The 25,140-nt window shown below is 36.9% G+C and overlaps 2 protein-coding genes across 4 annotated transcripts; one reads left to right on the top strand and one right to left on the bottom strand.

Annotated features, from left to right (window-relative positions):
• Positions 1-281: 281 nt before the first annotated feature.
• slc29a4a (solute carrier family 29 member 4a) lies at positions 282-14,944 on the bottom strand. Of its 3 annotated transcripts, none has more exons than XM_056261636.1 (11): positions 14,751-14,944; positions 12,805-12,994; positions 11,993-12,124; positions 9,933-10,046; positions 8,345-8,473; positions 8,166-8,240; positions 7,777-8,042; positions 5,566-5,689; positions 1,503-1,690; positions 1,168-1,408; positions 282-1,014 (listed from the first exon to the last, which is right to left on the bottom strand). In XM_056261636.1, the coding sequence occupies exons 2-11, from the start codon at positions 12,965-12,967 to the stop codon at positions 881-883; spliced, it is 1,566 nt and encodes a 521-aa protein (XP_056117611.1). In that variant the 5' UTR covers positions 12,968-12,994; positions 14,751-14,944; the 3' UTR covers positions 282-880. The 3 variants fall into 3 exon arrangements, with proteins under 3 accessions (XP_056117611.1, XP_056117610.1, XP_056117612.1); XM_056261635.1 differs by having other exon boundaries at positions 12,805-13,006; positions 14,739-14,811; XM_056261637.1 differs by having other exon boundaries at positions 7,786-8,042; positions 12,805-13,006; positions 14,739-14,811.
• An 8,685-nt stretch (positions 14,945-23,629) lies between these two features.
• Positions 23,630-25,130, top strand: atp5mf (ATP synthase membrane subunit f). The gene is made up of 4 exons (XM_056261634.1): positions 23,630-23,725; positions 24,541-24,648; positions 24,783-24,899; positions 25,007-25,130. The coding sequence occupies exons 1-4, from the start codon at positions 23,710-23,712 to the stop codon at positions 25,033-25,035; spliced, it is 270 nt and encodes an 89-aa protein (XP_056117609.1). The 5' UTR covers positions 23,630-23,709; the 3' UTR covers positions 25,036-25,130.
• The last annotated feature ends 10 nt before the right edge of the window (positions 25,131-25,140 follow it).

Genomic DNA, 25,140 nt, shown 5'->3' with positions numbered 1-25,140 from the left:
TTTACTCAGCTATTAAACAGAACTGAATCAACACCGAATTGACTTTAACTGAACAATGATACTATTTTCTTTTTAGTAGGCTACTGCTTTACAGCATTGTTGCTTTTCATGGAATCGATATGTTCCTGTTTATCACTGTAAAGCTGCTTTGAAACAATCTGTATTGTATAAAGCGCTATATAAACAAAGGTGACTTGACTGCAGTTTTAAAATAATACTGTCACACACCCCAAATGAAGATAACTTTACTAAAAAAATTCTACAAGAAAAATGCAAGAAAGTTTACAAAGAAAAAAAAAGATTTATTTAGATATGTTTACATTCAGTTAGCTTTAGCAAAAAGGTCCAGTATCCACATTGCACTGACTATGATTTTCTTTTCGGCAAATCTCTTTTACATGCATCCAGACATAATGACCCTCATCTAGTACAGTTCCTCAGTCCTGTCAGAATGTACGTTCATGTTTGTCTGTCAATACCATATAACACCACAAAATGTGGAGTCAAGACTTTAAACCAGAAGAAACCCCAGTGATTTTCACAGTGGTGCCAGCTTTATCACCACACAACTAACATTTGGCATCTTAACCAAAGCGCCGTCAAAAGAACATTTGGCAACATGAAGAAAACACTCTCAGAGAAAAAAAGAGGCAACACAACTTAGAACACATATATATAACTCTTTACAGTGTCAAAGCTTGTTTCTTCATCTATTTGACTACATTCACAGGCACAGAGCATTGCAGGTGGGCCAAAAGAAGCCTGCAGCAGAGGTCTGATTTATGGGAACTGCGGAGTTGCTACACAGTGTGGCAAAGGTGCTGCCTGATGAGATTGATGACAGGAACAGACATGTTTTTTTGGCTTGGACTATAGGGTACTAGTACCCCTGGGTGAAGTTGTAGCCAGTCTCTGAGTGTAAGATGGAGCTTGAAGCGGTGAAACTGTAGGCAGCATAGGAGACCACAGAGCCCAACATCAGTCCAGTCATGTAGGACACAGTCATTATGTTACCTGTAGGACAAAAAAACGCAAACTAAATGTACTGCCTACTGCATCTTTAGAGAGGAGATTATAAATGCATCTTTCTGAAGGTTTAGACTTGTATACAAGCACCTGTTCATCTGGATTTATACTGCATGAATCTAAACGGAGTGGTACATTTACCTGCCAGCTCCCTCTGCTCAGGTGCCACCTTGCCTGCAGCATGAATCATGGGAACACTGCCAAAGTAGCCATTAGTGATGCCCATGAAGAGAGAGAAGATGCAAGGCCATGTCGGGTGGCTGAAGGTGGGCTTCTGAGCGGGATACACACACAGGATGAACAGAGGGATGAAAACTACTCGCACACAGGAGCAGAAGAGAAGACGAGTTCCGTTCCATTCATACGGTATGGCTGCCAAGATCTACACACGGACAGACGAGATTAGACATCAAATGATTTCAGAGAACGTTCAAAGCGACAAATACTCTGTTATGTCACCATGTCTCTGAACATACTTTGCCCACAAAGTCGGATATGTTGAAGGTGGCCATGATCAGGATGGGCAGCCATTCCCCCATTGTGACATTCCTGATCTCAGATTCCAGTCCAGGAAAAAGACACAACGTGATGAAGTAAGTGACGGCAATAGACAGCATGTAAGTCCAGATCACCCTGGCAACCACATAACGATGCAGGATCATGTCTGCAACAGAGGGGGGTCATTGCTCGATTAACCCAATAACATGAAAATTAGGTGCTTTTGACAGTATACACTACCGTTCAAAGGTTTGAGGTCAGTAAGATTTATTCAGCAAGGATGCATTAGATTACTAGTGACAGTAAAGCCATTTATAATGTTTCAAATAAATGCTGTTCTTTTGAACTTTATATCAAAGGTATCCTGAAAAAACTGATAATAATAAGAAATGTTTTTTGAGCAGCAAATCAGCATATTAGAATGATTTCTGAAGGATCATGTGACACTGAAGACTGGATTATTTGATTTCCATTACACGAGAGTAGATGTTAAAACCTTCGCCAAGATAGGCACCAACTGAGACGTAGCTTTACAGTAACCTATGCGTCTCCATCCATTTACGCTACCTTCTATATGGTGATGTGAATATCCTTCCGTGTCTGGTGTTAATGGCTGAAGTATATTTCTTGGCGCTTCAGCACACACAACGGCTGCGATGCTGGCTCCGGGGTGAGCGGTCACAGTGCGGTCTCCCCAGCGGATCAGCACGACAACCGTCTGGATTGAGCTGAGTAGGGTACATCTCTGGAGTCTTCAAGTTGGTACCTTCCGTCCTCAGCGTTTCGTCGACTAGCCCACGACACCTCAAGAGAGCTTGAAAGTAATTCTGGCATCCCAGAGTCACCCCCCTCCGTCCCCCACTCAACTCAGCCCAGCTTACTTGCCTGTACATCAGCGTTTCTTTCTATTGTGCTTGAGATCCCTCCTGCTGCTGAGGTTGCTCCTTCCTTGTAGTTCAGTGACATAAACCCTTGATGTGACCTAACCACAATCTGTAACGCCACAATCTCACCGCAACCCGACCATACGCGCCAATCCGTTTGACTAAAGCTGTCGAAGCCCCACTGTCGTCTTTAAAGCAGGTTCAGTTGCAACGGTTCCGTATGGCATTCTACCTACCGCAAAACACAACAATATCTGTCCAACACAAATCCTCATTCATGCAAAATACAGTACACAGGATTGTAATAACTATGATAACTATGCAAACTATAAAAATAATCCAACAGACTCTTCACGTTTTTCAAGTATTCTTCGAAACCGTAGCGTAGTGTGGCGGCCTGTACACAGCCAGCTAGAATCTTTCCGTCTCAACCACAGCCAGTTGCTGCTCCTTTCTGCTGCTTCAGATAAGTTCTTCACTGTGCGACGCAACTCTTGGCCACTGAATCCGACGTCTCTGAGAAACCGGGTTGTAGAGTGTGCCACAAGTCCTCGACAACCCACTTCCACTGGATAAACCCGGCGGAGGAATATTGTCTTCTGTGTGTAATGTTTTGCTAGAACAGGTGGCAACTTATTGGTCATGTTACGCTTGTCTTCCAATGCTAGAGCCAAACATCGCAGTACCTGGTCATGACGCCGAGTAAACCGACCTTGGCTAAGAGCCACCTTACATCCTGTCAAAATGTGCCTTAATGTGGCAGGTGATGAACACAAAGGACAAGAGGGATCCTCTCCTACCCAAAGGTTTAGGTTCTGTGGTGATGGGAGAACATCATATATTGACCTGATAAGGAAACTGATCCTACTCTCTTCCATTGACCAAAGGTCTTGCCAGCCCATTTTGCATTGTTCCACACTCTCCCATCTCATCCACTCTCCCTGCTTGGCCAGGGAAATGGCCTTTATACACCTCATCCTCTCCTCCTGCTTTCGCACCTCGTTGACTACCAGCTTCCTCCTTTGAGCTGGGCCTGCCTTGTGCCATTTAGGAGGAGCTAAACTGAGCCCAAAACCCCCTCTTCCATGTTGTACCTGTCCCACGATATCACCAATTTGAAGGTCAGCCTTTGCATCTTCCACAGCTTTCTTTGCTGACCACTTTCTTCCAGTTTTTAATACAGGTGCTGCCTCCCTTACACATTTGTCGCGTGACTCTACTAAGGTAATTTCCAGTCTGACCTTGGCACACTTAAACTCCTCGGTTAAAGCAGAGACTGGCAGCTACAATATTCCTTTATTATAAAGTCCCACTCTGCTGAGGCAGCGTGGAACTCCCAACCATTTCCTGATGTATTAACTTATTAAAGCTTCCAGCTTATCCACTGTTGTCAAAGAAACCTCGTACACAGTCAGTGGCCACAGCAACCTCGGCAGTAGACCAAACTGAAAGCACCAGAGTTTTAGTTTGCCAGGTAGAGCACAGCTGTTCATGCTCTTCAACCCTTCCACTGCTTGTCGTCTAACTTCTCCCACCCGAACTGTGTCCTTTAGATCCCCATCGTACCATCTCCCAAGACTCTTCACTGGCTTCTCAGACACTGTTGGTATTGCCTCACCATTAATGAAGAATGTTTTATCTACTACTTTGCCTTTAATTATAGAGACACTCCTTGATTTAGAGGGCTTAAATTTCATTCGTCCCCATTCAATGTTATCGGTTAATTTACCCAATAACCGATTAGTGCAGGCTACTGTTGTAGTCATGGTTGTCATGTCATCCATGTATGCTCTGATTGGTGGTAGTCGCATCCCAGAAGCCAAGCGCTCTCCTCCTACAACCCATTTTGATGCCCAAATGATTACTTCCATTGCCATGGTAAAAGCCAGTGGAGAAATGGTGCATCCTGCCATTATTCCAACCTCTAAGCATTGCCATGTAGTGCTGAATTCTGAAGTTGAGAAACTAAATTGCAAATCTCCAAAGTAGGCTTTCACTAAATTTATTATTGTCATCAGTACACTGAAAAAAATCAAATGCTGCCCAAAGAAGCTCATGTGGCACTGAACCATATGCATTAGCCAAATCCAGGAATGTCACATGGAGCTCCTTCCTCTCCTTTTTAGCTGATTGAATTTGTTGCCAGATCACATTGATGTGCTCTAAGCATCCTGAGAACCCTGGAATGCCCGCTTTTTGTATTGAAGTGTCAATGAAGCCATTCTTTAATAGGTAGGTTGACAATCTCTGAGCAATAATGCTGAAGAAAATCTTGCTTTCAACGTTTAATAGTGAAATAGGACGAAACTGACTGATGCTTGTTGCATCTTTTTCTTTAGGTATAAAGACTCCACCTGCTCTGCGCCATGCTCTAGATACAACATGTTTTTCCAATGCCACTTTTATCAATTTCCACAGAATTGGTAGAACTCCTGAAGCACTCTTGTACACTCTATACAGAACTCCATTAGGCCCTGAAGTAATGATGCTGAAAATTCAGGTTTACCATCACAAGGATAAATTATATTTTAAATATATATTTACATACAAATATATATTCCAAATTGTAGTAATATTTCTCAATATTACGTTTTTTACTGTCACAAATAAATGCAGCCATTGTGAGCATAAGAGACTTAATTCAAAAAGTGACCAAAAATGTACCTAAACTTTTAAACGGTAGAATATATGCAACTTTTAGCTTATTAGGAATGCACAATATATCGGTAACAGTAACATATAAGTTATCTGAAAAAATTACATACATATATTTACACTGACATATTTACAGTTTATATTTTAACATTACGTTTGAGGTGACCTAATGCTTACTTATAGTCAGTCTTTAAAAACACTTAATTTAACACCAATAATATAGATCTCCTAATGACTTCAAATTGTACATTATAATGTTGTTGTGCCTTAATTAATTTGTAGTATTTAAAAAAGGCATTTTAGTGTTTTATTTTTATTTATTTAGACAAAATAATATAGGTTTTTGATATCAACCACTCGGTTATTGGGCATGACATGAAAATAATTTATAATAATCAGTTTAGGACAGAATTGTAATATTGATGCATCCTTAAATCATACATTCTTTGTAACATGGATGAGGAGTAATATATAAAATAAAGTATTGTAAATTAGATCACACCTTTGATGCCTGGCCAGCTCCGTTTAATCTTTGGTTTGGGAACGTCAAATCTTACGTAAGTGTTTTCTCCAGCAAAATCTGTGCATCCGTCTTCAGCTGGGGAGGAGCCCACTGCACCATTACCCTTGAAAACAGACAGGACATCTGAACAATTCACACTGAATACATTATATCTGCATAGGACAGTGGAGTGACCATCAATAATTGTTTTTAGTTCAGTATGGCAACCTTGCATTCACTAATACATGTAGCAAAATCTAACACATCAAGCAGGTCATTGCAACTTTGTAAGAGCGTGCACTGAATTCAGATATTATAATTCTTCTCTTGATGAACTTGCATTTCTGCAGGGGCTTTGTGAGGAGGACCATTACTTGATTAAGTGTCTGGCTGAGCTAGTAAAACCACTCTCCTTAATTTGCTGAGAATAAAACAAGAGCATTCGGGTCCCACGGCAGCACAGACAGGGAACTGCTCAGGAGAAATACCCCTTCAGAGTAGCTAGCTACACCTTTAAGCTCTAGCATAGAAGAGCATTGCATACATCAAAAATAAATACACAGCAATGACTAACAGAGAGAATCTTTAAGATACAAATACTGTCTCATTTTGGGCATTTTGTCTTTGCTATACTTTAAAAACCAGCTGTTAATCCTGGCCAGACAAAAAAATCTTTAATTTAATTTTTCATTAATTATTTTCTCATAAATTGAATTTGGACCAATTCTAAAGACCGGATCGAACAATAATAAAAAATAATATAAAATGTAAGAAATAATTAATAATAGAAATAAAATAGGGAATCCATTAGAATCTGTTTTGATTCTTAGAACATACATTCATGGAGAATTTAGGATCAATTTCCAATTATGATAGAAATCATTTAGGATTTCTAAACAGGGAATTTCTAGATAAATATGAAGAAATCTTGAGGGGAGAAACGGCTGAGTGCTCAGCCTGTCACCCACAGGAAAAACATGAGGTTACTCTGAAGTGCTTTCATATATTACTCTGCCTGTGAGCAGTGAGCACTTAAATCATGCTCTCCCTGTGTCCTTCTCAGTCTCAGAGAGCACTGACCGGCACAAATAGAATGAAGTTATGTGGGATTTTACAGAAAACACTGCTGAGTATGCAGAGAAGGTTTGTCTAATTTACACAGAGAGTTCTTGGGGACTTTCGCCTGCAAAAACGGACCTCAGATGTTGGACTGTTACACTTAAAGCAAAAGTATGAGAAAGCTAGAGCACATTGTGGACACACTCAAACCATATGACTGGGTTAAAGGCCCGTTCACAACTAGAACGATAACTATATCAATAACTATATTAGTGTCCACACCAGCTGACGATAACGTTCTGTTTATTGTCTGCTGGTGTCGTGCTCAAGCTCAAGCTCTTTAAATCAGCATGGATTCAGATTGGCTGTCAATGTTTTTATCATTCATCAGCTGGATATTGTTATCGTTATAGTTGTGATGTGAACGGGCCTTAACCCTGCTCATCTTAAAGTTGCTTATATGGGTTTGATGACTACAGGCACATCAACCTTTTACTTTCTAATAAACTTTTTAATTTAGCTAAGCTTCTATTTCGGATCCTGTCGGATATATATTTAATTGTTTTACCCTTGTTCCACACTTTTAATCTTAGAATAGTTAGTGCACTTGCCTACAAAGAAGTAAACATTAGTAAACATCATGCTTGAAATAAGCTATCTATATAAATATCTACATATTATTTATGTATTATATATATTTTTACATGTATATATTAGCAAATTGCATTTCATATTTTTTTTTATATATTGTTAGATTATGATATATTATATAGCTAATATGTACAAATTGTATTTTTAATGTTTTAATTTTATAATTAATTTATTAATATATTTATATCAATACATATCAATACAAAATAGATGTTAATATTAATGTATGTTTATAATGTGTGTCATTGCCAGTAAAGCTGTAAAAATATAGAAATTGTTAAAAAGTTAGCCTTAAAGAAATCAAGGAGTCTGAGACTATTCCACTTTTTTTTTTAAATCTCATGTCCACCACAAACTGAATTTTTTTTTTAATTTTTTTTTTTGAGATGTGGTGAAAATGCCATTTGCTAGTTCAGAACAATAACAGAATCACTATTGGAGAAAGGCCACAAACAGGTTCATCTTAATATGTCCTTCTCACATTTGACATGCAAAACTTACAAATCTTACTTCTTCTGTAATTACATCATGGTGGACCTGGTACTGGGTTCCATGGTGTGAGTGGTCTTTGGCATGGGACAGGCCCTGTCGTGCCAGACTCGTGTAGTATTGGACAAAACGTGTCCGTCGCACCAGCATGTGCAGGACAAAACAAACCAGCACCATACAGATGGAAATGACGAAGAAGATGATGGTGTTCTCCCTTTCGTTTTTGATCAGTAGTTTGGTGAAGATTCGGCTGAGTGAAATGATTACTCCTGCCGTGCCTACACACACACACACACACACACACAAAAAACAAAAAAACAATGAGAATCTTGTTTTTGCAGTTTGGTTTTTCAAACATCATGGTTTTTCATAACCACATTTGATGACAAAAAGCCTCTTACTCTCTCCGGTCATCACGCCCTGTGTGTAGCGCTTGGGAAGCATCCCCATGTATCCATAGAAACTGGACTGCTGCACTGGAGACACAACAGGGTAAAAGACTGTTATGGATGGAAATGTTTGAGAACACAATGTTCTGAGCCTAACTCAGCCCAACATGATTCTGCGGAAAGGAAAATACCTGTACATCCAAATGCCACAGTGCCCATAGACATCAGATTGATGACATACGCCTGTTTTGTGGTGAACTTCTCCAGCCACACATCAAAAATAGTGACAAAAAACAGAGGTCCAAGTGCAAAGAGGTAACCTGCAAGAGATGAACTCAGATATAAACAAATCTGATATAGCACAGCTCAAAATCAAACTATGTTTGCAAGTAATATCATTGAATATTTCATAGTAGATGTTTTAACAGGCCTGATTTGGTTTTGGAGGGCTCTTAAAGGGATCGTTTACCCAAAAATCACTGACTCACCCTAACGTTCCAAACTTGTATGACTTTCTTTCTTCTGTGGGACACAAAAATGCATTTTAAAAAATGTCTTAGTGTTTTTGTCCATGTAATGAAAGTTAATGGGGTCCAAAAAAAAAAACCTGACACTGTACACTCTTAGAAAAAAAGGTTCTATATAGAACCTTTAAAGGATTCGGTCAGGTGCTTTATATACAGTACTATGCATAGAACCTTTTATGGGTTCCCATCATGGGGTAATTTTATGAATTTAGCTTTAATTAATTAATTTTGTTTTAATTAATTTTTATTTTAAACTAAACTTCATGAAATAAACGGATCGTAAACATACTTTATCACTTTATTACTTCATAAAAGTAATGCAATAGTTAAGGACATTTCACCTTATATAGAACCTTTTTGGCAAAAGAATCAAGAATCCAAAAAGTCAAGAATCCAAGGTTCTATAGTCAACCTTTTTTTCTAAGAGCCTATGGACAAAAAACTGAGACATTTTTCAAATTTTCATCTTGTGTGTTCCACAGAAGAAGAAAAAAAGGCATAGGGGCCATTCACACAGAGAGTTGAGTAAAAAAATGCCCAGCCTAGAGATGCGTTTTTTTAAAAGTTAAACTTATTTTAACTTGAGTCATGCGCGAAACGCTGTAAAAGATGCGAGCGCAATGGTTAAAGACTAGCACGTGTTTACATTGAAAAACAATGGAATACTAGAGTAGTGGAATGGAAAAAACACATTCTGTATTGGCAGGTCTTCTGATGATTTGTGCTACCCTCTACCTCCCATTAAAACAGTAGGTAGCAGAATTCGATAGCGAAAAATGCTACCTCTCAGATTGTACTACCAGAATCATATTCATGTGGTTTGAGGCTTTATTAACACCCATACCTACCCTTAAAACAAATATAGTGTTGGTAGCACAATCTAGCATTATTCGGCCCCTTACAGGTTTGAAACCACATGAGGGTAAGTATAATGACAGAACGTTCATTTTTAGGTGAACTATTTCTTTAAAAGCATGAAATTATTTCCTGATTGCTCCCATTCTTGACGGTCACTAGTGAAGGGTTTGTGGCAGTGTGTGTTTTTGTGGTGTCATCAACCACTTTCCCTTTGTTTTTCTCCCGTTTCCATTATATGTGATCCATCTTCTTAGACTGCATTTCACAGTATTTTGCGAGTGTTATTCTTCAGGTTCAGATGAGTGATGCAGCTTTCCCCTCAGGCCAGCAGCTGTCTCAGGTCGATCAGCGGCCTCCTCCCCCATCCCTTTGTTCTCTAGATAAACAGACTCACCCACAGTGATCCTGGTGTGCAGGCTCAGCATCTCCACCAGGACATTGTTTAGGATCACAGCCACTAGGGCCACTAGAATATATGTTAAACCCATGTCAAACACGATAGATGTTCCTGAAGGGCACAAAAGACAAAGAGGAAATGATTACCAAATTGATTGCACAAACCACAAAGAGAAGATTCGTGCATTTTCAGATATCAGACCTGAAATATTAACATAATCAGATGTTTGAGACTTTTTGGATTTGTTTTAAAAGAAAGATCATAGTAATAACAAGTTAACAGTTATCGTGAGATTAAAATGTTAACCTAAAGAGCTGTGGAAGAAATCACCCATTCACAACCCGAGTTGCAAGTTGTACCTTCTGCTGATCATTTGTTTTATATTTAAAATTCATCAAAATTCACAAATCTTCTGATTTATATTATATTTACAGTCTACACTACTGTTTAAACATTTGGGGTCGGTATGATTTTTGCTCTCTAAGGCTGCATGTAATTGATCAAAATTACAGTAAAAAAGTTGCCACACTTTTTCCTTCCCACAGACTTCCCACTGAGGTGCCTTGATACAGCACTCTGGGAACAGCCTATTTGTTCAGAAATTTCTTTCTGTCTTACCCTCTTGCTTGAGGGTGTCAATGATGGCCTTCTGGACAGCAGTCAGGTCGGCAGTCTTACCCATGATTGCGGTTTTGAGTAATGAAACAGGCTGGGAGTTTTTAAAAGCCTCAGGAATCTTTTGCAGGTGTTTAGAGTTAATTAGTTGATTCAGATGATTAGGTTAATAGCTTGTTTAGAGACCCTTTTCATGATATGCTAATTTTTTTAGACAGGAATTTGGGGTTTTCATGAGCTGTATGCCAAAATCATCAGTATTAAAACAATAAAAGACCTGAAATATTTCAGATGGTGTGCAATGCATCTAAAATATATGAAAGTTTAATTTTTATCATTACATTATGGAAAATAATGAACTTTATCACAATATGCTAATTTTTTGAGAAGGACCTGTAGATATTTGTAAAAAATAAATTGTATATTTAGATTTTATATATCCTCCTGAGAATTTAGCATTTTTGTTCATGTCATTACATTGTTTAGAGCATAAGAAACAAATGGATTTTTAAATATAGTTTATTCAAATGTTATGCTATGCCTCTGTAGTGGACACCAGGACTTATATAAAATGACATGACATGTATAGGCAAATGACATGTATAGGCAAAAACAATAGGATTTTTAGGTTTTCAGGATTTTTTAAAACCAAACTTTGTATAAAGATGATTCTCAACTGTTATGAAAGATGTAAGGGAATTAATTGACATACAATTTTACTTAATGCAATATGTGGGTAAAATGACCATACATGGGTAGACCCATTCAAAACCCATATATTTATACACTGTATCTAATTTGCATATTAATGTGTTCTTGGGGCAACATGTGATGAAAAAAGAAATGTAGTAATGGGAGTAATAATTGGCAACATTTTCATAATAATATCTAATATTTCATATGAATACTAACACATAATTATTATTTCGCTATTCTCTATGTGTCTCCCAAAATGCCTGGTGTCCACTACAGTGGACATGTATGAAATCAATGCCCTGTTTTGTAACAGAAAGTCATATTTTGATTAGAAACCCTATAAGATTTTCCTGAGATGTTGATTCATGGCAAACAATTTGAAAATGAGTCCGATTTAAATGATAATTACAAAATATCATCATATTTCAATAAGAGTGCTAAATGTGATCACCAAATTAATGTCAGTCATTTTTAAAGACCAAGTAAAAGTTGTTGTCATGGTAAAACCTCCAAACATTTGGTATCTTTGAAAAGCCCTGAATGTGCTCTTTACAGGACATCCAGACTGTGGCATGTATGGCGTCAGAGATATTCCCTAAAACAGAATGTCCACTACAGTGGACAAAAGAGTATTCCTGGGTCCCAGGAGGATATACAAATACAAATCACAATAATTAACATAAATCAAGTGAATTCATTAATTTCACAGTTTTGGTAAGTTATGAGGCATAAATTGAATGGAGTACCTTGAAATTTATGATGCAGGTAGTCAACGTCTGTAATGAAGCTATTGTAAGGCAGCAGGAAGCCCACTCCAGCCAGGAGCATGGCAAAATAGATCCCATGGTAACGGTCGTCTGGAATAGGTTCTTCAAACACTATGCACAGAAATCACACACATTTGTATGCGCAAACAACAAGTCATAGTTAGAAACACTGTCCCATCTATGTTTTATTTGTGTGACATTTCAAAATATATGCATTTTAAATATTTGGCTCCCAGCCTGTCTGCAGTCTCTTTGAAGTATATTTATGCATATGTATGAGACATTTGACATTTTGCTTCTCTCTCTCTCTCTCTCTCTCTCTCTCTCTCTCTCTCTCTCTCTCTCTCTCTCTCTCTCTCTCTCTCTCTCTCTCTCTCTCTCTCTCTCTCTCTCTCTCTCTCTCTCTCTCTCTCTCTCTCTCTCTCTCTCTCTCTCTCTGTCTGTCTGGACGAGGAACTGATTGATGGAAGCACTTTTAGCACTTTTGTGCCTCTTGCTGTCTTTAGTGCATATATCAAATGTAAAATATAACTTATTATATATTTAGCTTTTACCAAAGATCATGGAGTAACCTGTTCTCCTGATCCATTGATTTAATAAGCATGACCTTGTAACCAGACAACATGAGGGGACAACAGACTCTCCACCTAACATGATTAGACCTGGCATACATGCCAAGTAATGTACCCTTTCCAACCAAGGTGAGTCTTCATCCTTGCCCAACCAAATACGAAATAGTGACTCAGATGACAATTTTACATTGAGGCACATCATATGCAGCAGAGACTCACCAGGTTCTGAAAGGGCCAGCACTCCTTTATCAGAGATGTCTTTCACCTGGCAGTCCTCTTCCTCCAGCTGATAGCTTTCGAAACTGAAGCTCATCACCACATTGCCCTCGGGGGTCTGGCCAGGGGTGGCCTGTTTACGTCTCTCTACTCCTTTTGAGCCCATAGTCCCCGAGATGTCTTTCAAAAAGGCCTTTTTTTAACAGTGCAATAAATATGATCTATAAGAGGATGCAAATTATTTATGTGCCAGCAACTTACAAAACAGATTAGATGCAACACATTACATACAAAACTATAAATATCTAGATTTTTAGTTTTAATCAACCTCAAAATGTAAAAGTATAGCTAAGATATTTCATTTTAAAGTCTTTTAATAATACGAAGCCCCATGTAACAGAATCACATGAGATGATGAAACTCTGATTAATCTTAACAATACCTTCAAAAAAATAAACAATCCTTAAATATAGTTACATGTATTTTGTGTTTTTATTTTGCACGTATTCCTGATGTAAATAAAGTTCAATACGCGCATTATAGGCATTATTATAGGCATTATCAGTTGAGATGAAAGGGGCCTGTGATGTCAAATTGGCTCTAGCGACTGAACAGTGAAGTGTAATAAAAGCATGTGAAGAGCAGCCTCAAGCCACTTTCTGTTAAGTCGACCATGCTATGTGACATTTCACTTTTGGCTATATGTTGTATGCCTATGTGCAAGTCCAAGTAACGTCCTCTGTACATCTGTTTGCATATGCATGTGTGTGCATCATTGCTGATGAATTGTCAAGGGATATATTGCATCCCTATGTGTTCTATTTTAGGAAGGGACAGTAGGCTATCTCAAAAAATCTATTCTGTTAATGCAAATTAGGCACTTCCAGCGAGCAGAGCCTTGGCCAAGATGCCACTGTTGGACGTGCTACTGAAATCTTCTTCATCTTGGAAATCTGCCAGTGCGTCCTTTAAAGGAGGCTAGCAATGCATGACTGGATCAAAAGAAAAGCAATCTTTGATATCAGTGTTACGTCACTGACTAGAGAGCGGTTAGGCACATTTTGTGCCTTATCCGACTGTGTTGCATTGAGTGAGTGATGAACAAACCAAATGGAATTGTTCATTGTCAATAATTTACACAGTACGAGTTTGTAACCAAACACAAAGACGTACATCACATCCACCAAGCTGTCATGTAGCATATAGTATCATAGTGGCTCATGCTGTTTAACTAAGATACTATATGTCAACAAACAGTGCTGAAACGTGCAAATAAAAAGCACAGAGCAACACCTGCTCCTGAACGAACTGTCAAGGTCTGTCAGGCTCATTTTACTCCACTTATTTACAGCCATTTTCTATAGGCTAGATGACAATGATGAGCACAAACAAGGAAATTAATATATAGACATGTATAAAAAGCTTTCCAAAATGATGCGGAGAGGCAATAATATAGAAAATGGGCTGATGAAGGCAGACGAATGATGTAAGAGGAACAATCAAAGGACCTGATGCTCGCGTGCTTTGTTGTGATAGCCTAGTGTTGCTGTGTGTTTAGCACAAGTTAAATCTCTGAAATTTGTGTTAAAAATGTTATGAAAAAAACGTAAAGTGAAAACTTACGTATGAAAAATGAACTAATCGTGCACTAGTAGTCCACTACAATTTAGAAGTATGGCAAAAAACAGCAGTCAACGCGCCTTTCAGTGAGCACTAATTTAATCACTTTCTTCTTTTCAAAACATACCATCCCTGCGAGAAAATCTCACATCATTTTATGCTATCTGTAGCCTGCTTTCTTTCAGGTGCTTTGTTGCTCTCACGGGACTTGTTACTCACACAATCAAATCGCAGCATATATTTTCCATTATTCATCTAGCAGCGCTCATGCATCATTTAGAGAGACAAAAGCGATACAGTTATCAGAAAGACAACAGGTTAAATCTTACCCCCGAACAATTAAATGTCTCTTTCCTCCCTTATACGCATGTTATTCGGTGTAACCACAACCCTTCTTTACATATAAAGTATTTTCATCATACGTGAGGTGATGTTTCGGTTCTCCGGTGTAAATATCCTCCTTGCCAAGGTGAAGAGCCACAGAGCCGCTGTCATTCTCCCTCCCACACAGCGCGTTTGTGTCGGTCTATAAGCCTCCAGCTGTCTGCCTAGGAAACAAGCTTTCATTATCGCTTTATTAAAGGAAACCTGCTTTAGAGCACTTCATGATTCTGAATACACTTATTTTACAATGCAAAGAATAATAGCCTACATGTAGTTTCACAATTTAAATATTTTCGGAAAATCTAAAACTATAAACAAATAATCAGAATTTATAGCCTATGGCTATATATGGAATGCTTCATTCTGATTGGTCAGTTGCGGTTTTTATTATTTCCGAATAGATAAAAATTCAAGTCCTTGTAATAATAATATACTGTTTGGATAGTTTGGGATCAGTACGATTTCTTTTTTTCCTCCTAATGCATAAAAAAAAAAAAAAAAATGTTCACACTTTTAGCATTCCAGGGTCTGTTTGGACCCGGTGGAATAGAACCTTATAAAACAGTCATAAGGTAATATTTTTGGACTAAAACCATATTGTATCTAATCAGTAACTTATCATTAATGAAAAATGAGTGAATGCACAAAGGTTTTGAATGTTTTTACCATTACTTCATTTACCCCCTTTTTATTAATTGAAATTGAAGAAATTCTTTGAAATGTCACAGAGCTACAGCAAAAACAAGTGTGATGCAGGAATATATATATATATTTAAATATAATTAAATTCACTTATAATTCATAACTGCTCAAAATAGTCTACATTTGTTAAACTTGCATATTCTTTTCCTAACAAAACAACATCACCAAAACAACAACAATATTACTCTGAAATGTTTTCAAACAAAATATATTCATTTTACTTCCATAAACATTTACTTTATTATGAAAAAATGATGATAAACAGCTTGAATCTCCTTTTAATTCTGCAATGATTCATCAATAGGTGGCAGCAAAGTGAAATGTGGACTTTTTCCCCCCTCTTTCCTTTTTTAAACTTAAAATATGTTGATCTACTTTTGCTCTACAAACACATTAAGACATTAATTTGTTTATCATTTAAAATTTTAATCTCAGGATTATTGTGTGTGTATGCACTAGCATGTTTATAAACAAAATGCAGCCCAAAAGCATTAGCTTAAATGGTTATATCTCTTTTATATAAAAAAATGACAGTACACTTACAAAATTTAATCTTTGTACTAAAAATGATGTAGCCTACCTCTTCCAGTTTAAAATGGACCTGAATACAATAGAAGTGTTAAAAAGGAAATGAATTGCTTACTTTTAGCTTAATACTTCTAAGGATGCATTAAACTGATCAAACGTGCTAAAGACTTTTAAATTGTTTTGAACTTTAGTTTCATCAAAGAAAATACATGGTTTACACAAAAAGCAGCACAACTGTTTTCAACATTGATAATAATCAGAAATGTTTCTCAGAAATCAGCATATTAGAATGATTTCTGGGGATCATGACACTGAAGACTGGAGTAATGATGCTGAAAATTCAGCTTTGCATCTCAGTATGTTATTTGGTCTATTACATTAGCCTCTGTAGAAAAAAAGTCAAAACAGTCCACATTTTGAAAAAAAATAATACATTGCAACAGATTGGAACAAGTGGGACCCATGCTACTTTTTGTCATTATTAAAAGTGACATATTTTGGATAATCAATGTGTTGTACTGTTGTACAATACATGGTTGGGCAGCATTCAGCCTTGAACTTGATTTTGCATCAGATGTCCAGACAACATAATTGGGTAAGATCAAAGCACAACAGTGAATCTCAAAGAGGAAAGGCGCAAATGATAGATTTCTTTATTCTTTATTTCCTGACATAACTATCTGTAATTTCATGTATTTAGCTGTTCACTCTTTTTCTCATTACAAAAAAAGTCCAAAACAACCATATCAGCCAGCGCACCCTCAACGAAAATGTACAGACTGCCTCTTTAAAGTCACCATGGACAATTCTTATTTTTTATGGAATATTGCAGTATTTATTATAAATGATTCATTTGTGCATATATATATATTTTTTTTTAATTCATGCGTCTTCATATTCTTTAATCAAAATAACTTCCCCTCCCTCTTGTGTTGACATCTCTTCCCTTCTCTGATGACGTGTTTACTGGCATGGGGGCGGGACAATCTGTCACTCACATGAGATCGACCAATTGCAAACCACAATGATCCAATCAATTCTCAATGGACAACATCAAGTCCTGCCCTAATTTTTTTAATTTTGTTCAAGAAGCTGTTTCACTGATTGGTAGTTACACGACACCATTTTCAAAAAAAAAAACCGGAAAGCTTTTTATGCATTTTGGACGTTTAATTACACGACAACTCTTTCGGGGGCCTGAAAATGCAAGTTTTTTAAATTGAGTTTCAAAGTGCAAGTTTTTGAAAACGATACTATTATAATCCTAATGTAAACAACAAAAACGCGACTTTGCCTTCTCTTAAGGTAAAATCTACATACAGTTCCCAACAAAAGTACTGTTTAGTGTAAAACATGTTGAAGATTAGCGTATATCGCCAAAGCCGAAGTGTTAGCTTTAGCTGTTAAGCTTTTCTTGGCTAAAGGTTGCAGGCTTGCCTTCCAGGTGGCTTTGGTGTTTCTTTACAAAGTGACATCGTCAACTACTGGCCTGGCTTAATACAGCGTCCTTAGTCGTTTTCGTGGATCCGTGTGAAGATCGTTTTGACAACGTTGTCGTCTGTACGTGCAAAAAGAAATGGAAATAGGCTACTTTTCTGTTTTTATTACATCATTGTCGGGTAAACTCACCCTCAGATATAACGGTATGGTATGTCACAATAGGGAAGAAAAGACCAGAACCGAAAGATCGTAACTTCTGTTTTATGTCGACGTTAAATACATAAAACAAGACAGATTTAGGTCCAGAGTTCATCTGTGCTTGCCCTCTAGCTGAGTTTTGAGTTGATCGCTTCTTATTCAGTTAAGTGCTACTAGTAGGGCTGCTGTTTCAGCATATGGTGCTGCAGGAGACAAGAGATGATCCATATCATGCAGGAATAAGATCCAGACTGGAGAGAAATGAGATACGGCTTAAACACTGCCTTCATTAATCGTGTTTACTGCTGGGGTTTGTAGCACATCATTGGCTACCTTGACAAACCAGAGGAAATGTTCTCATAACATGCAGCGCAGCGACTGCTATAATAACAAATCAATATGTTATATTTTTAAAGCTTCAAGTTAATAGTTATTCCAACAAAATATACATAGCACAAATCCCAAATAACAATTCTATGCAAGATAAGATGTATTTTATCTGAACCACAATGAATGGCATAGCTATGATCTGACATAAACAAGCCATTGAAGATGTAAATTAGATATTGATAGACGAACTGTGTGTGAGTAACAGTTGGCATAATGTCAAATAAATGAAGAAATTAGAAATATGATCTGTTCCTAGAACTTGCTCAGTATTAATAGTGCCTTCCGAGCACCTTATAGTCTAATTTGCAATGTATTGTGAACACCGCTTGTTAAATCCTGTAACTGCAAATTTATTTAATGACTATATCATGCTATTGTGATTTTAGATCTTATATTTGCTTTACAATGTTTTATTATTTGAACATTAAATCTCACAATGGCATCATGAGGTGGCCTCCAGACAGACCTGTGCCCAAAGTCAAGACATTGTGTCCCTTTAAGTCACAACATTTCACTTGGCGGCCATCTTTGAAAAGCCTCTCGGGCAGCTATTTCAGTCATGGAAGTACAGCTCCTATCTCTTTTAATGGGAAAACATAAAATTCTCCAAAGCAGTTCACTTATCTTATGATTGAATTTCCTATTTGAAATCACCAATGAAATCTGACAACAACTGTCTCATAAATTTTGTTTCTAACCACTCAAATCATGACAAAACAGTATTTTTCAGGCTGGACCAGTCAGTGCACTTGTGCAGTCATAAGCGTGTGTCTCAGAATACAGAGAGAACAAGAACATGTATAGAGAACAAGAGAACAATGTAAACACTGGATGAATTTAAATCATTTTCCAAGAATTCGAATTAGTTAAGAGTGTGTTAAGGAGCCTAATAGCCTCAGGGGAAAAGCTGTTTCAGAGTCTAATAGAGTTAGTCCAATAATATCATGTGCGATTGTGTGAGGGTGAAGGGTTTACAGGAGGTGGCATTTATTGTACCTCAGGCCTTGTGCATGCAGAATAGGTCATTACTATAACAATTATTTCTTGTATATGTAATGAGATTGAATATTGTAAATTAAAAATCATTATGCTTTACATGTTAATTCCTATCATGACAGTTATTGCGGATATGAATATATAATGCAAAACATAATAGTCTCTCTTCTCTGCCAGACAGATTTTTAATATATTGTCAAAAGCAATTAGCTTGTGAGACATGCAGTGAGGAAGAATTACCTGGACACACCTCAAGGCCTTAATTTTATTAATACAATCAGTGTAAACTGATCTCCCTCGACAGCACTAGCAAGATTAAAAACGTAGGCTGCGTTCAGAATGCAATACCATATTACTGAATACTACAGTATACACTGTATACTGCCTACTATTTAAAAAAAAGTAAATTAAGCCATTATTCCACAGTAAATATATAAAATAGTATGCTAGTGATATGACTTTGTAATTATGCATGTTGCGTCAAGTTATCATTTTGAAAATAAAAATGGTTATTGAGCATTTTGAATCAGATTTTGTGTAGAAATTTACATTTACATTAAGCAGACTGAATGAGTCAAGAAAGAGATGTGAAGAGGATATTTCTTCTGGTTTATCCATCACAATGGAAATAGCAAGTCAAGTTCGGGACATTGCATTGTGGGATACAGAAGTCCATGCAGTAAGGTAAGGTCATCTGTATACTGCTTGTTTTGGTAAATGGAAGTCATCCCAGTATCCTTAAATTAGAAAACATTCTAGTATACATACCGTAATATATACTGGAGGTCTGCAGCAGTAGTGCGAGTCAATATGTTCAAGAAAAAAAAAGAAAAAAAAAGAAAGTTAGAAAATCCAGTGGCACACAGACAATTCATTTATTCTCTATCATTCCCATGGCAGATAAATGAGCTAGAATAATAACATTCTTTCCATTACATAATTTTACTAATCATGAGGATTATTAACTTGTTAAATTAGAGTCTGGAATTGAAATTGGCCTGATCTTCCATCTGTTAGCAGACATTAAGGATGAACTAATAAACCTGGGTCACTGAAAGCATAGATTAGAAATAATATTATTTTAAAATGTAATATGCATCCTATGGCAATACAATAATAATATTTGAGGAGTAAACACATGGATAGTGAAAATCAGAGCAGACAGGAGAATAATGAAAATCAATATAACGTAACTGCACGCTGGACAGTTCTGAAAGACTATGAACTGATGCGTCCATTTGATGTGACTGCGGCACCATCTTAATTAAAATCTCAAAATTATAATTCTGCCGGGGATTTTTATGGCAGAGCAGAGTAATGAATGACACTTATGCCTTTGACCTCATGTCTAATGCATCTACCACAGTCTCTCTCATGTCTCTGTCTCTCATTCTGAGATCACCATGAATTGAATTGAATTGAATTTATTGTTGAGGATAACCCCTTGAGATGAAACATCTCGTTTTCGAGGGGGTCCTCGAGACAAAGACAAAGATAATGCAGCACATATACATTCACTCACACTAAAGCTCTACCTCATCCCGCCTCGCCCGACCCACCAACTCCTTATTGGAAACAAATCCATGAGTAAAACATATTGCAGTATTAAGATGCATAACAACATTTAGCCCTGGCTTACATACACATATGTCTATACATACATATATACAAACATCATGTATACACGTACCTACACCCATACTCGCATAAGTACACATAATAAAAAAAATAAAAATAAAAAAATAAAAAAATAAGTATCCCAGATATAAAGGGTATAAAAAACAAAAGTCCAGTCATGCATGAGGAAAACATTTACAGCAACAGTTTGCTTGCAAGTAAGTAAAGAGAGATATTTTGAAGGAACACAATGATGTGACAGATCTTAGAGACCCAGGCAGGCTATTCCAGTCTGAGGGGGCTTTGAATTTAAAGGCACGTCTACCACTCTCTTTGGAGATATTTGGCACAATGAAGGAGAGATATTCAGTGTGTCTCAATCTATAGCTGGGTCTATATGGAAGTAAATATTCCTTCAGGTAAGAAGGATAATTATAATACACACATTTAAAAATGACCTGATACCAGTGATACTGTCTTCTGGCTTTTGGTGATAATAGGTTCAGTGAGTCATACATTACACAGTGGTGAGTAGTAAAAGGACATCTCAGCACAAATCTACATATATTATTGAAAACAACATTCAATGCCTTCAAATTTGATTCTGATGTGTTTTGATAGACAATGTCCGCATAGTCTAATATGGGAAATATTAACTGTGACACAATTCTTAGTCTAATCAGTTGAGTGAAACAGTTAATAGAGCGATACAATATTCGTAAATTAATCTTTTTAACAACAGAGTTGATATGACACCTAAAGGAGAGTTGTGAGTCAAGCCAAAGGCCCAAATATTTAAGTTCATCAACTTGTACAAGTTGAGTATCATCTAGGAATTTGAGTAAAAGTTTGTTATCTTGATTCATTGAAGCTGATCTGGTGGGGAACAATATGCTATATGACTTTTTCTTATTAGCTTCTTATTATTTTTCTTATTCTTATTTAGCAAATGAGAAGGAACTGTTAAACACATCTGCCGGACTAGAGTAGGAGAAATTCGAAAATTGTGAACTACAAATGGAGGAAAAGTGTTGGTTGAAAGCATTGGCAACTGCAAAAGGATCACTGATAACATCATTATTGACTTTGATTTCGGTAGCAATGCTTTTAGTGGAATTTTTAAATAAAGAATTAAGGCTTTTCCAAAACTTCTTAGGATTATTGAAATTATTAGATAGAAAGTTTGTATAATAGTTCGATTTAGCATTCCTTGTTTTAGTCGTACACATATTTCTTAATTGTTTATATACAGCCCCGTCTGATGGATCCTTTGACAGGCGGTACTTTACCCATGCCTTGTCTCTTTGTTTAAACAGACGAATTAAATCAACATCAATCCATGGTAAATGTCGGCCCTTAACCTTGACTGATATCCAAGGGGCATGTTTATCAATTATTTTAAGCACTTCTGTATAGAAAAAATTCCAAGCATCTTCAACTAAAGGAATAAGGTTAAACCTGTTCCAATTTATATCTAATAAATCTTGGATAAAAAACTCAGTGTTAAAATGTTTACTCTGCATTACCCTGATCACCTTGGGTGGTAGGCGTGGTATTCTAATTTTCCATACACAGAAAACCATGGAATGATCACTAAAGCAATCGGGTAGAACACCGGTTTCAGTAATCCTGTTAGAGTGGGTGACCGAAGTGACAGACTTCTCTCTTTCTCATTTACCGAATGTTATTGAACACTGGTGCAAAACAATAGTGAGTTAAAGACAATAATCATTTTAATAGTAACAATTAATTGTTATATACTGTCTTACAATGATTCCCCCTACTAAATGTATATATAGTCACTATGGTTAAACCATCATCTACTTCATTTTTTTTTTCTTTTACCATCATTTACTTAAATGTCACAGGGGAAACAAATCCTTTATATGCATATAAAGGATATTCACAGTTTAAAGTATATACATCTTAAATACATTACCTGAGATCTACATATCCTCTCAAAGGCTTTCAGCTAGGCTGCCATGAAAGCTTTTGGTCTTCTGCCATATACAAATAGATGTATGTGCACCTAAAGGCAAATGGCTGTAGGAATGATTTGGATTAAGATTTACTCTAGGCCTTCAATTAAGGAAAGAGCATGTAAATACTGAAACTGTTTTAGTCATCTGTATCATCTGTACTGTATGAAAAACTTAAGAAAAAAAATCCTGACACAACGCCGAATCATCCCATTTTGTAATGTTGCAAAATAAATATTACTATTAAATTATTAAGCGAGTTTGGTATACAGTTAAATGCACTTGTCTGAACATCCCTAAAACAACTACCGGTAGGCCTACCTGATTTTGCAACAATAAATGCAGTGTCTATAGGTCTCTGTTGCTCAGAGAGGATGTTGCTTTTGCCTAAAACCACATAACCACTGCAAAAATCCAGTAATTTTCTCTCTAGCTAAACTTAAAACAATCAAAACAACAGATCCGCATAAGTCTAAAGACATGTGCAAGTGTTCACATTATAAAAACCAACAAGTAGGCCTGATTACTTACCACATGTTTACCACCAGAAAGATGCAATATGTGATTTGATGTGTTTTCATCATTGCCTGTTTTACAAACAAGTGCGTATGCAGTAATGTCTCCCTCCAGTGGTAGTATCCTATATTAAACAGACCAAGAAAATAATATAATATAATAATTGTATGTAGCGTGTTTTAGATGCTTAGATAAGATTTTTCACGTAGCCTACTGTTTGGTGTCATGCCAGAAAACGTGGTATTTTATTAGCGTATTTGCTTGTGTGTAGGCCTTTGCTAAAGTTAATCCTAAAATAAACCGATAAGGTTGTTTTTGTTGGTTTCTTTCATTACATTGATATCAAAGCCAAACAACATTGTAATCGTTTAGCACCGCTCTTCCAGAGCCATAGAGAGACGGCTCTGCGCTCTTCTTCTATCCAGCGGTCACATGATCTGTAAACTCCGCCCCACATTTTGCCCGTTGACGTCACTTCATTTTACTCCCAGCGTACCCTGCTGCAGCAGCCATCATCTTGAAGTTCAGACAGAGCAAGATGGCGGATAAACCAGGTATGGCTGAATGGGAATTGCATAGTTGAATATGTTTCTCTGTATTACGTTAAGGTTTTTACAGAAATCGTGCTGTTTTATTCATCTCGGTGTCTGAAGACAAGAATGGCGTGAATGTTCATGATGTCGTTTGTGCGTATAGTGTCGCTGAAGGCCTCGATGCAGGCAGACGCGAGTCATGTCAAGGACTTTCAGTAACATTGGCTGCCTGATTACCTTCGTGATTGAATATAATGTCCAGGACATGCAAATCCTCCCGTAGTGTTTTGTGAGATATTCGTTAGTGAATCGTGCTGGTTTGTTAATGAGGGAAAAAACATGCTTAACTACTAACGTTATATACTGTATTGAACTACTGGCTGACAGCTTTCACACAAGAGTAAAAAAAGAAGCAGCATTTGTTAATTTTGTCATTGTCTCATTGACTCATCTCACATTTTTCAGAAAAGGGCAAAATAATTTAGTAGCTATTAATATTAGTAATAATATTTTATTAAATATTGTGGCGTGGGATTGTTCTCTTTACAAAAAGTATAGTAGTATTACCAAAGTTTTCTATGTTTATACCATGGTACTGAATAGTCACCAAATAGTGCTGAAAATGATACTACTTGAATATTTTTAAAAGCAAAACATACCGTGGTGTTTTTTGAGTCTGCTTTGGACTAATTTGAAAAAGTGCATTTTGCATAATCTTATTTTACTTTTTTGGATTTTAAGTTTCATTTGGATGCACAAGGAAACTGACTCACTGAGCTTATCAAATAAAACCTAGTGAAATGCCTTGACAATTGTGTTTGTGTTTTTTCCCTCAGTTGCCCTGGCCCAGAAGAAGCTTTTGGACGTCAAACTCGGGGAACTGCCATCGTGGCTCGGAAAAAGAGACTTCACCCCAAATGGAATTATTGGTGGAGTTCGTGGAGGTAATGAGTAATGTAATTTACAAAATTAATGTAGTTTTTTTTTATATTAGAAAAACATCTTTGATCAGTAATATTGTAATAATTTCTGTTTGTGTGTTTTATAATTTCACTAATCTAATCAAATCTCATCTCAGGCTATGATAGATATTACAACAAATACATCAATGTGAAGAAAGGAGGTATTGGTGGAATTGCCATGTTCATCGCTGGTTACATTGCCCTGAGCTACCTCTGGGAATACGATCACATCAGTAAGTACTAAAAGTATTGGAGAATCCGTAGTAATGTCCTTCGCCATTGTACTGTTGTCTAAATTTAGTGACACTAAGGAAGTGTTTCTTTTCTTGCCTCTCAACAGAGCACGACAGGTGGAGGAAGTACCACTAAAACATACCCTTCGTCTGCAGCAGTGTGATCGCCACACCTCTCAGCTTTCTCTGTTTGTGACTGTTGTGACCAAGAATAAAATGACATTTATTTAATTTGGACTCT

The sequence above is a fragment of the Rhinichthys klamathensis genome, unplaced genomic scaffold (genome assembly GCF_029890125.1).
Source record: "Rhinichthys klamathensis goyatoka isolate OS25496 unplaced genomic scaffold, OSU_Roscu_1.1 h1tg000184l_1, whole genome shotgun sequence".
Taxonomy (NCBI): Eukaryota; Metazoa; Chordata; class Actinopteri; order Cypriniformes; family Leuciscidae; genus Rhinichthys; species Rhinichthys klamathensis.
The sequence above is the reverse complement of the archived record's forward strand: the minus strand, read 5'-3'. Positions and strand labels throughout refer to the sequence as shown.

What these genes read in the sequence shown, in the direction of transcription:
- slc29a4a (XM_056261636.1), bottom strand. Translation starts at nt 12,967, where the DNA reads ATGGGCTCAAAAGGAGTAGAGAGACGTAAACAGGCCACCCCTGGCCAG. An exon ending in CCTGCATCATAAATTTCAAG is followed by an intron (nt 10,047 to 11,992) that starts GTACTCCATTCA and finishes TGTGCCCTTCAG; the next exon opens with GAACATCTATCGTGTTTGAC. An exon ending in TGTGGCATTTGGATGTACAG is followed by an intron (nt 8,241 to 8,344) that starts GTATTTTCCTTT and finishes TTGTGTCTCCAG; the next exon opens with TGCAGCAGTCCAGTTTCTAT.
- atp5mf (XM_056261634.1), top strand. An exon ending in TATTGGTGGAGTTCGTGGAG is followed by an intron (nt 24,649 to 24,782) that starts GTAATGAGTAAT and finishes ATCTCATCTCAG; the next exon opens with GCTATGATAGATATTACAAC. An exon ending in CTGGGAATACGATCACATCA is followed by an intron (nt 24,900 to 25,006) that starts GTAAGTACTAAA and finishes GCCTCTCAACAG; the next exon opens with AGCACGACAGGTGGAGGAAG.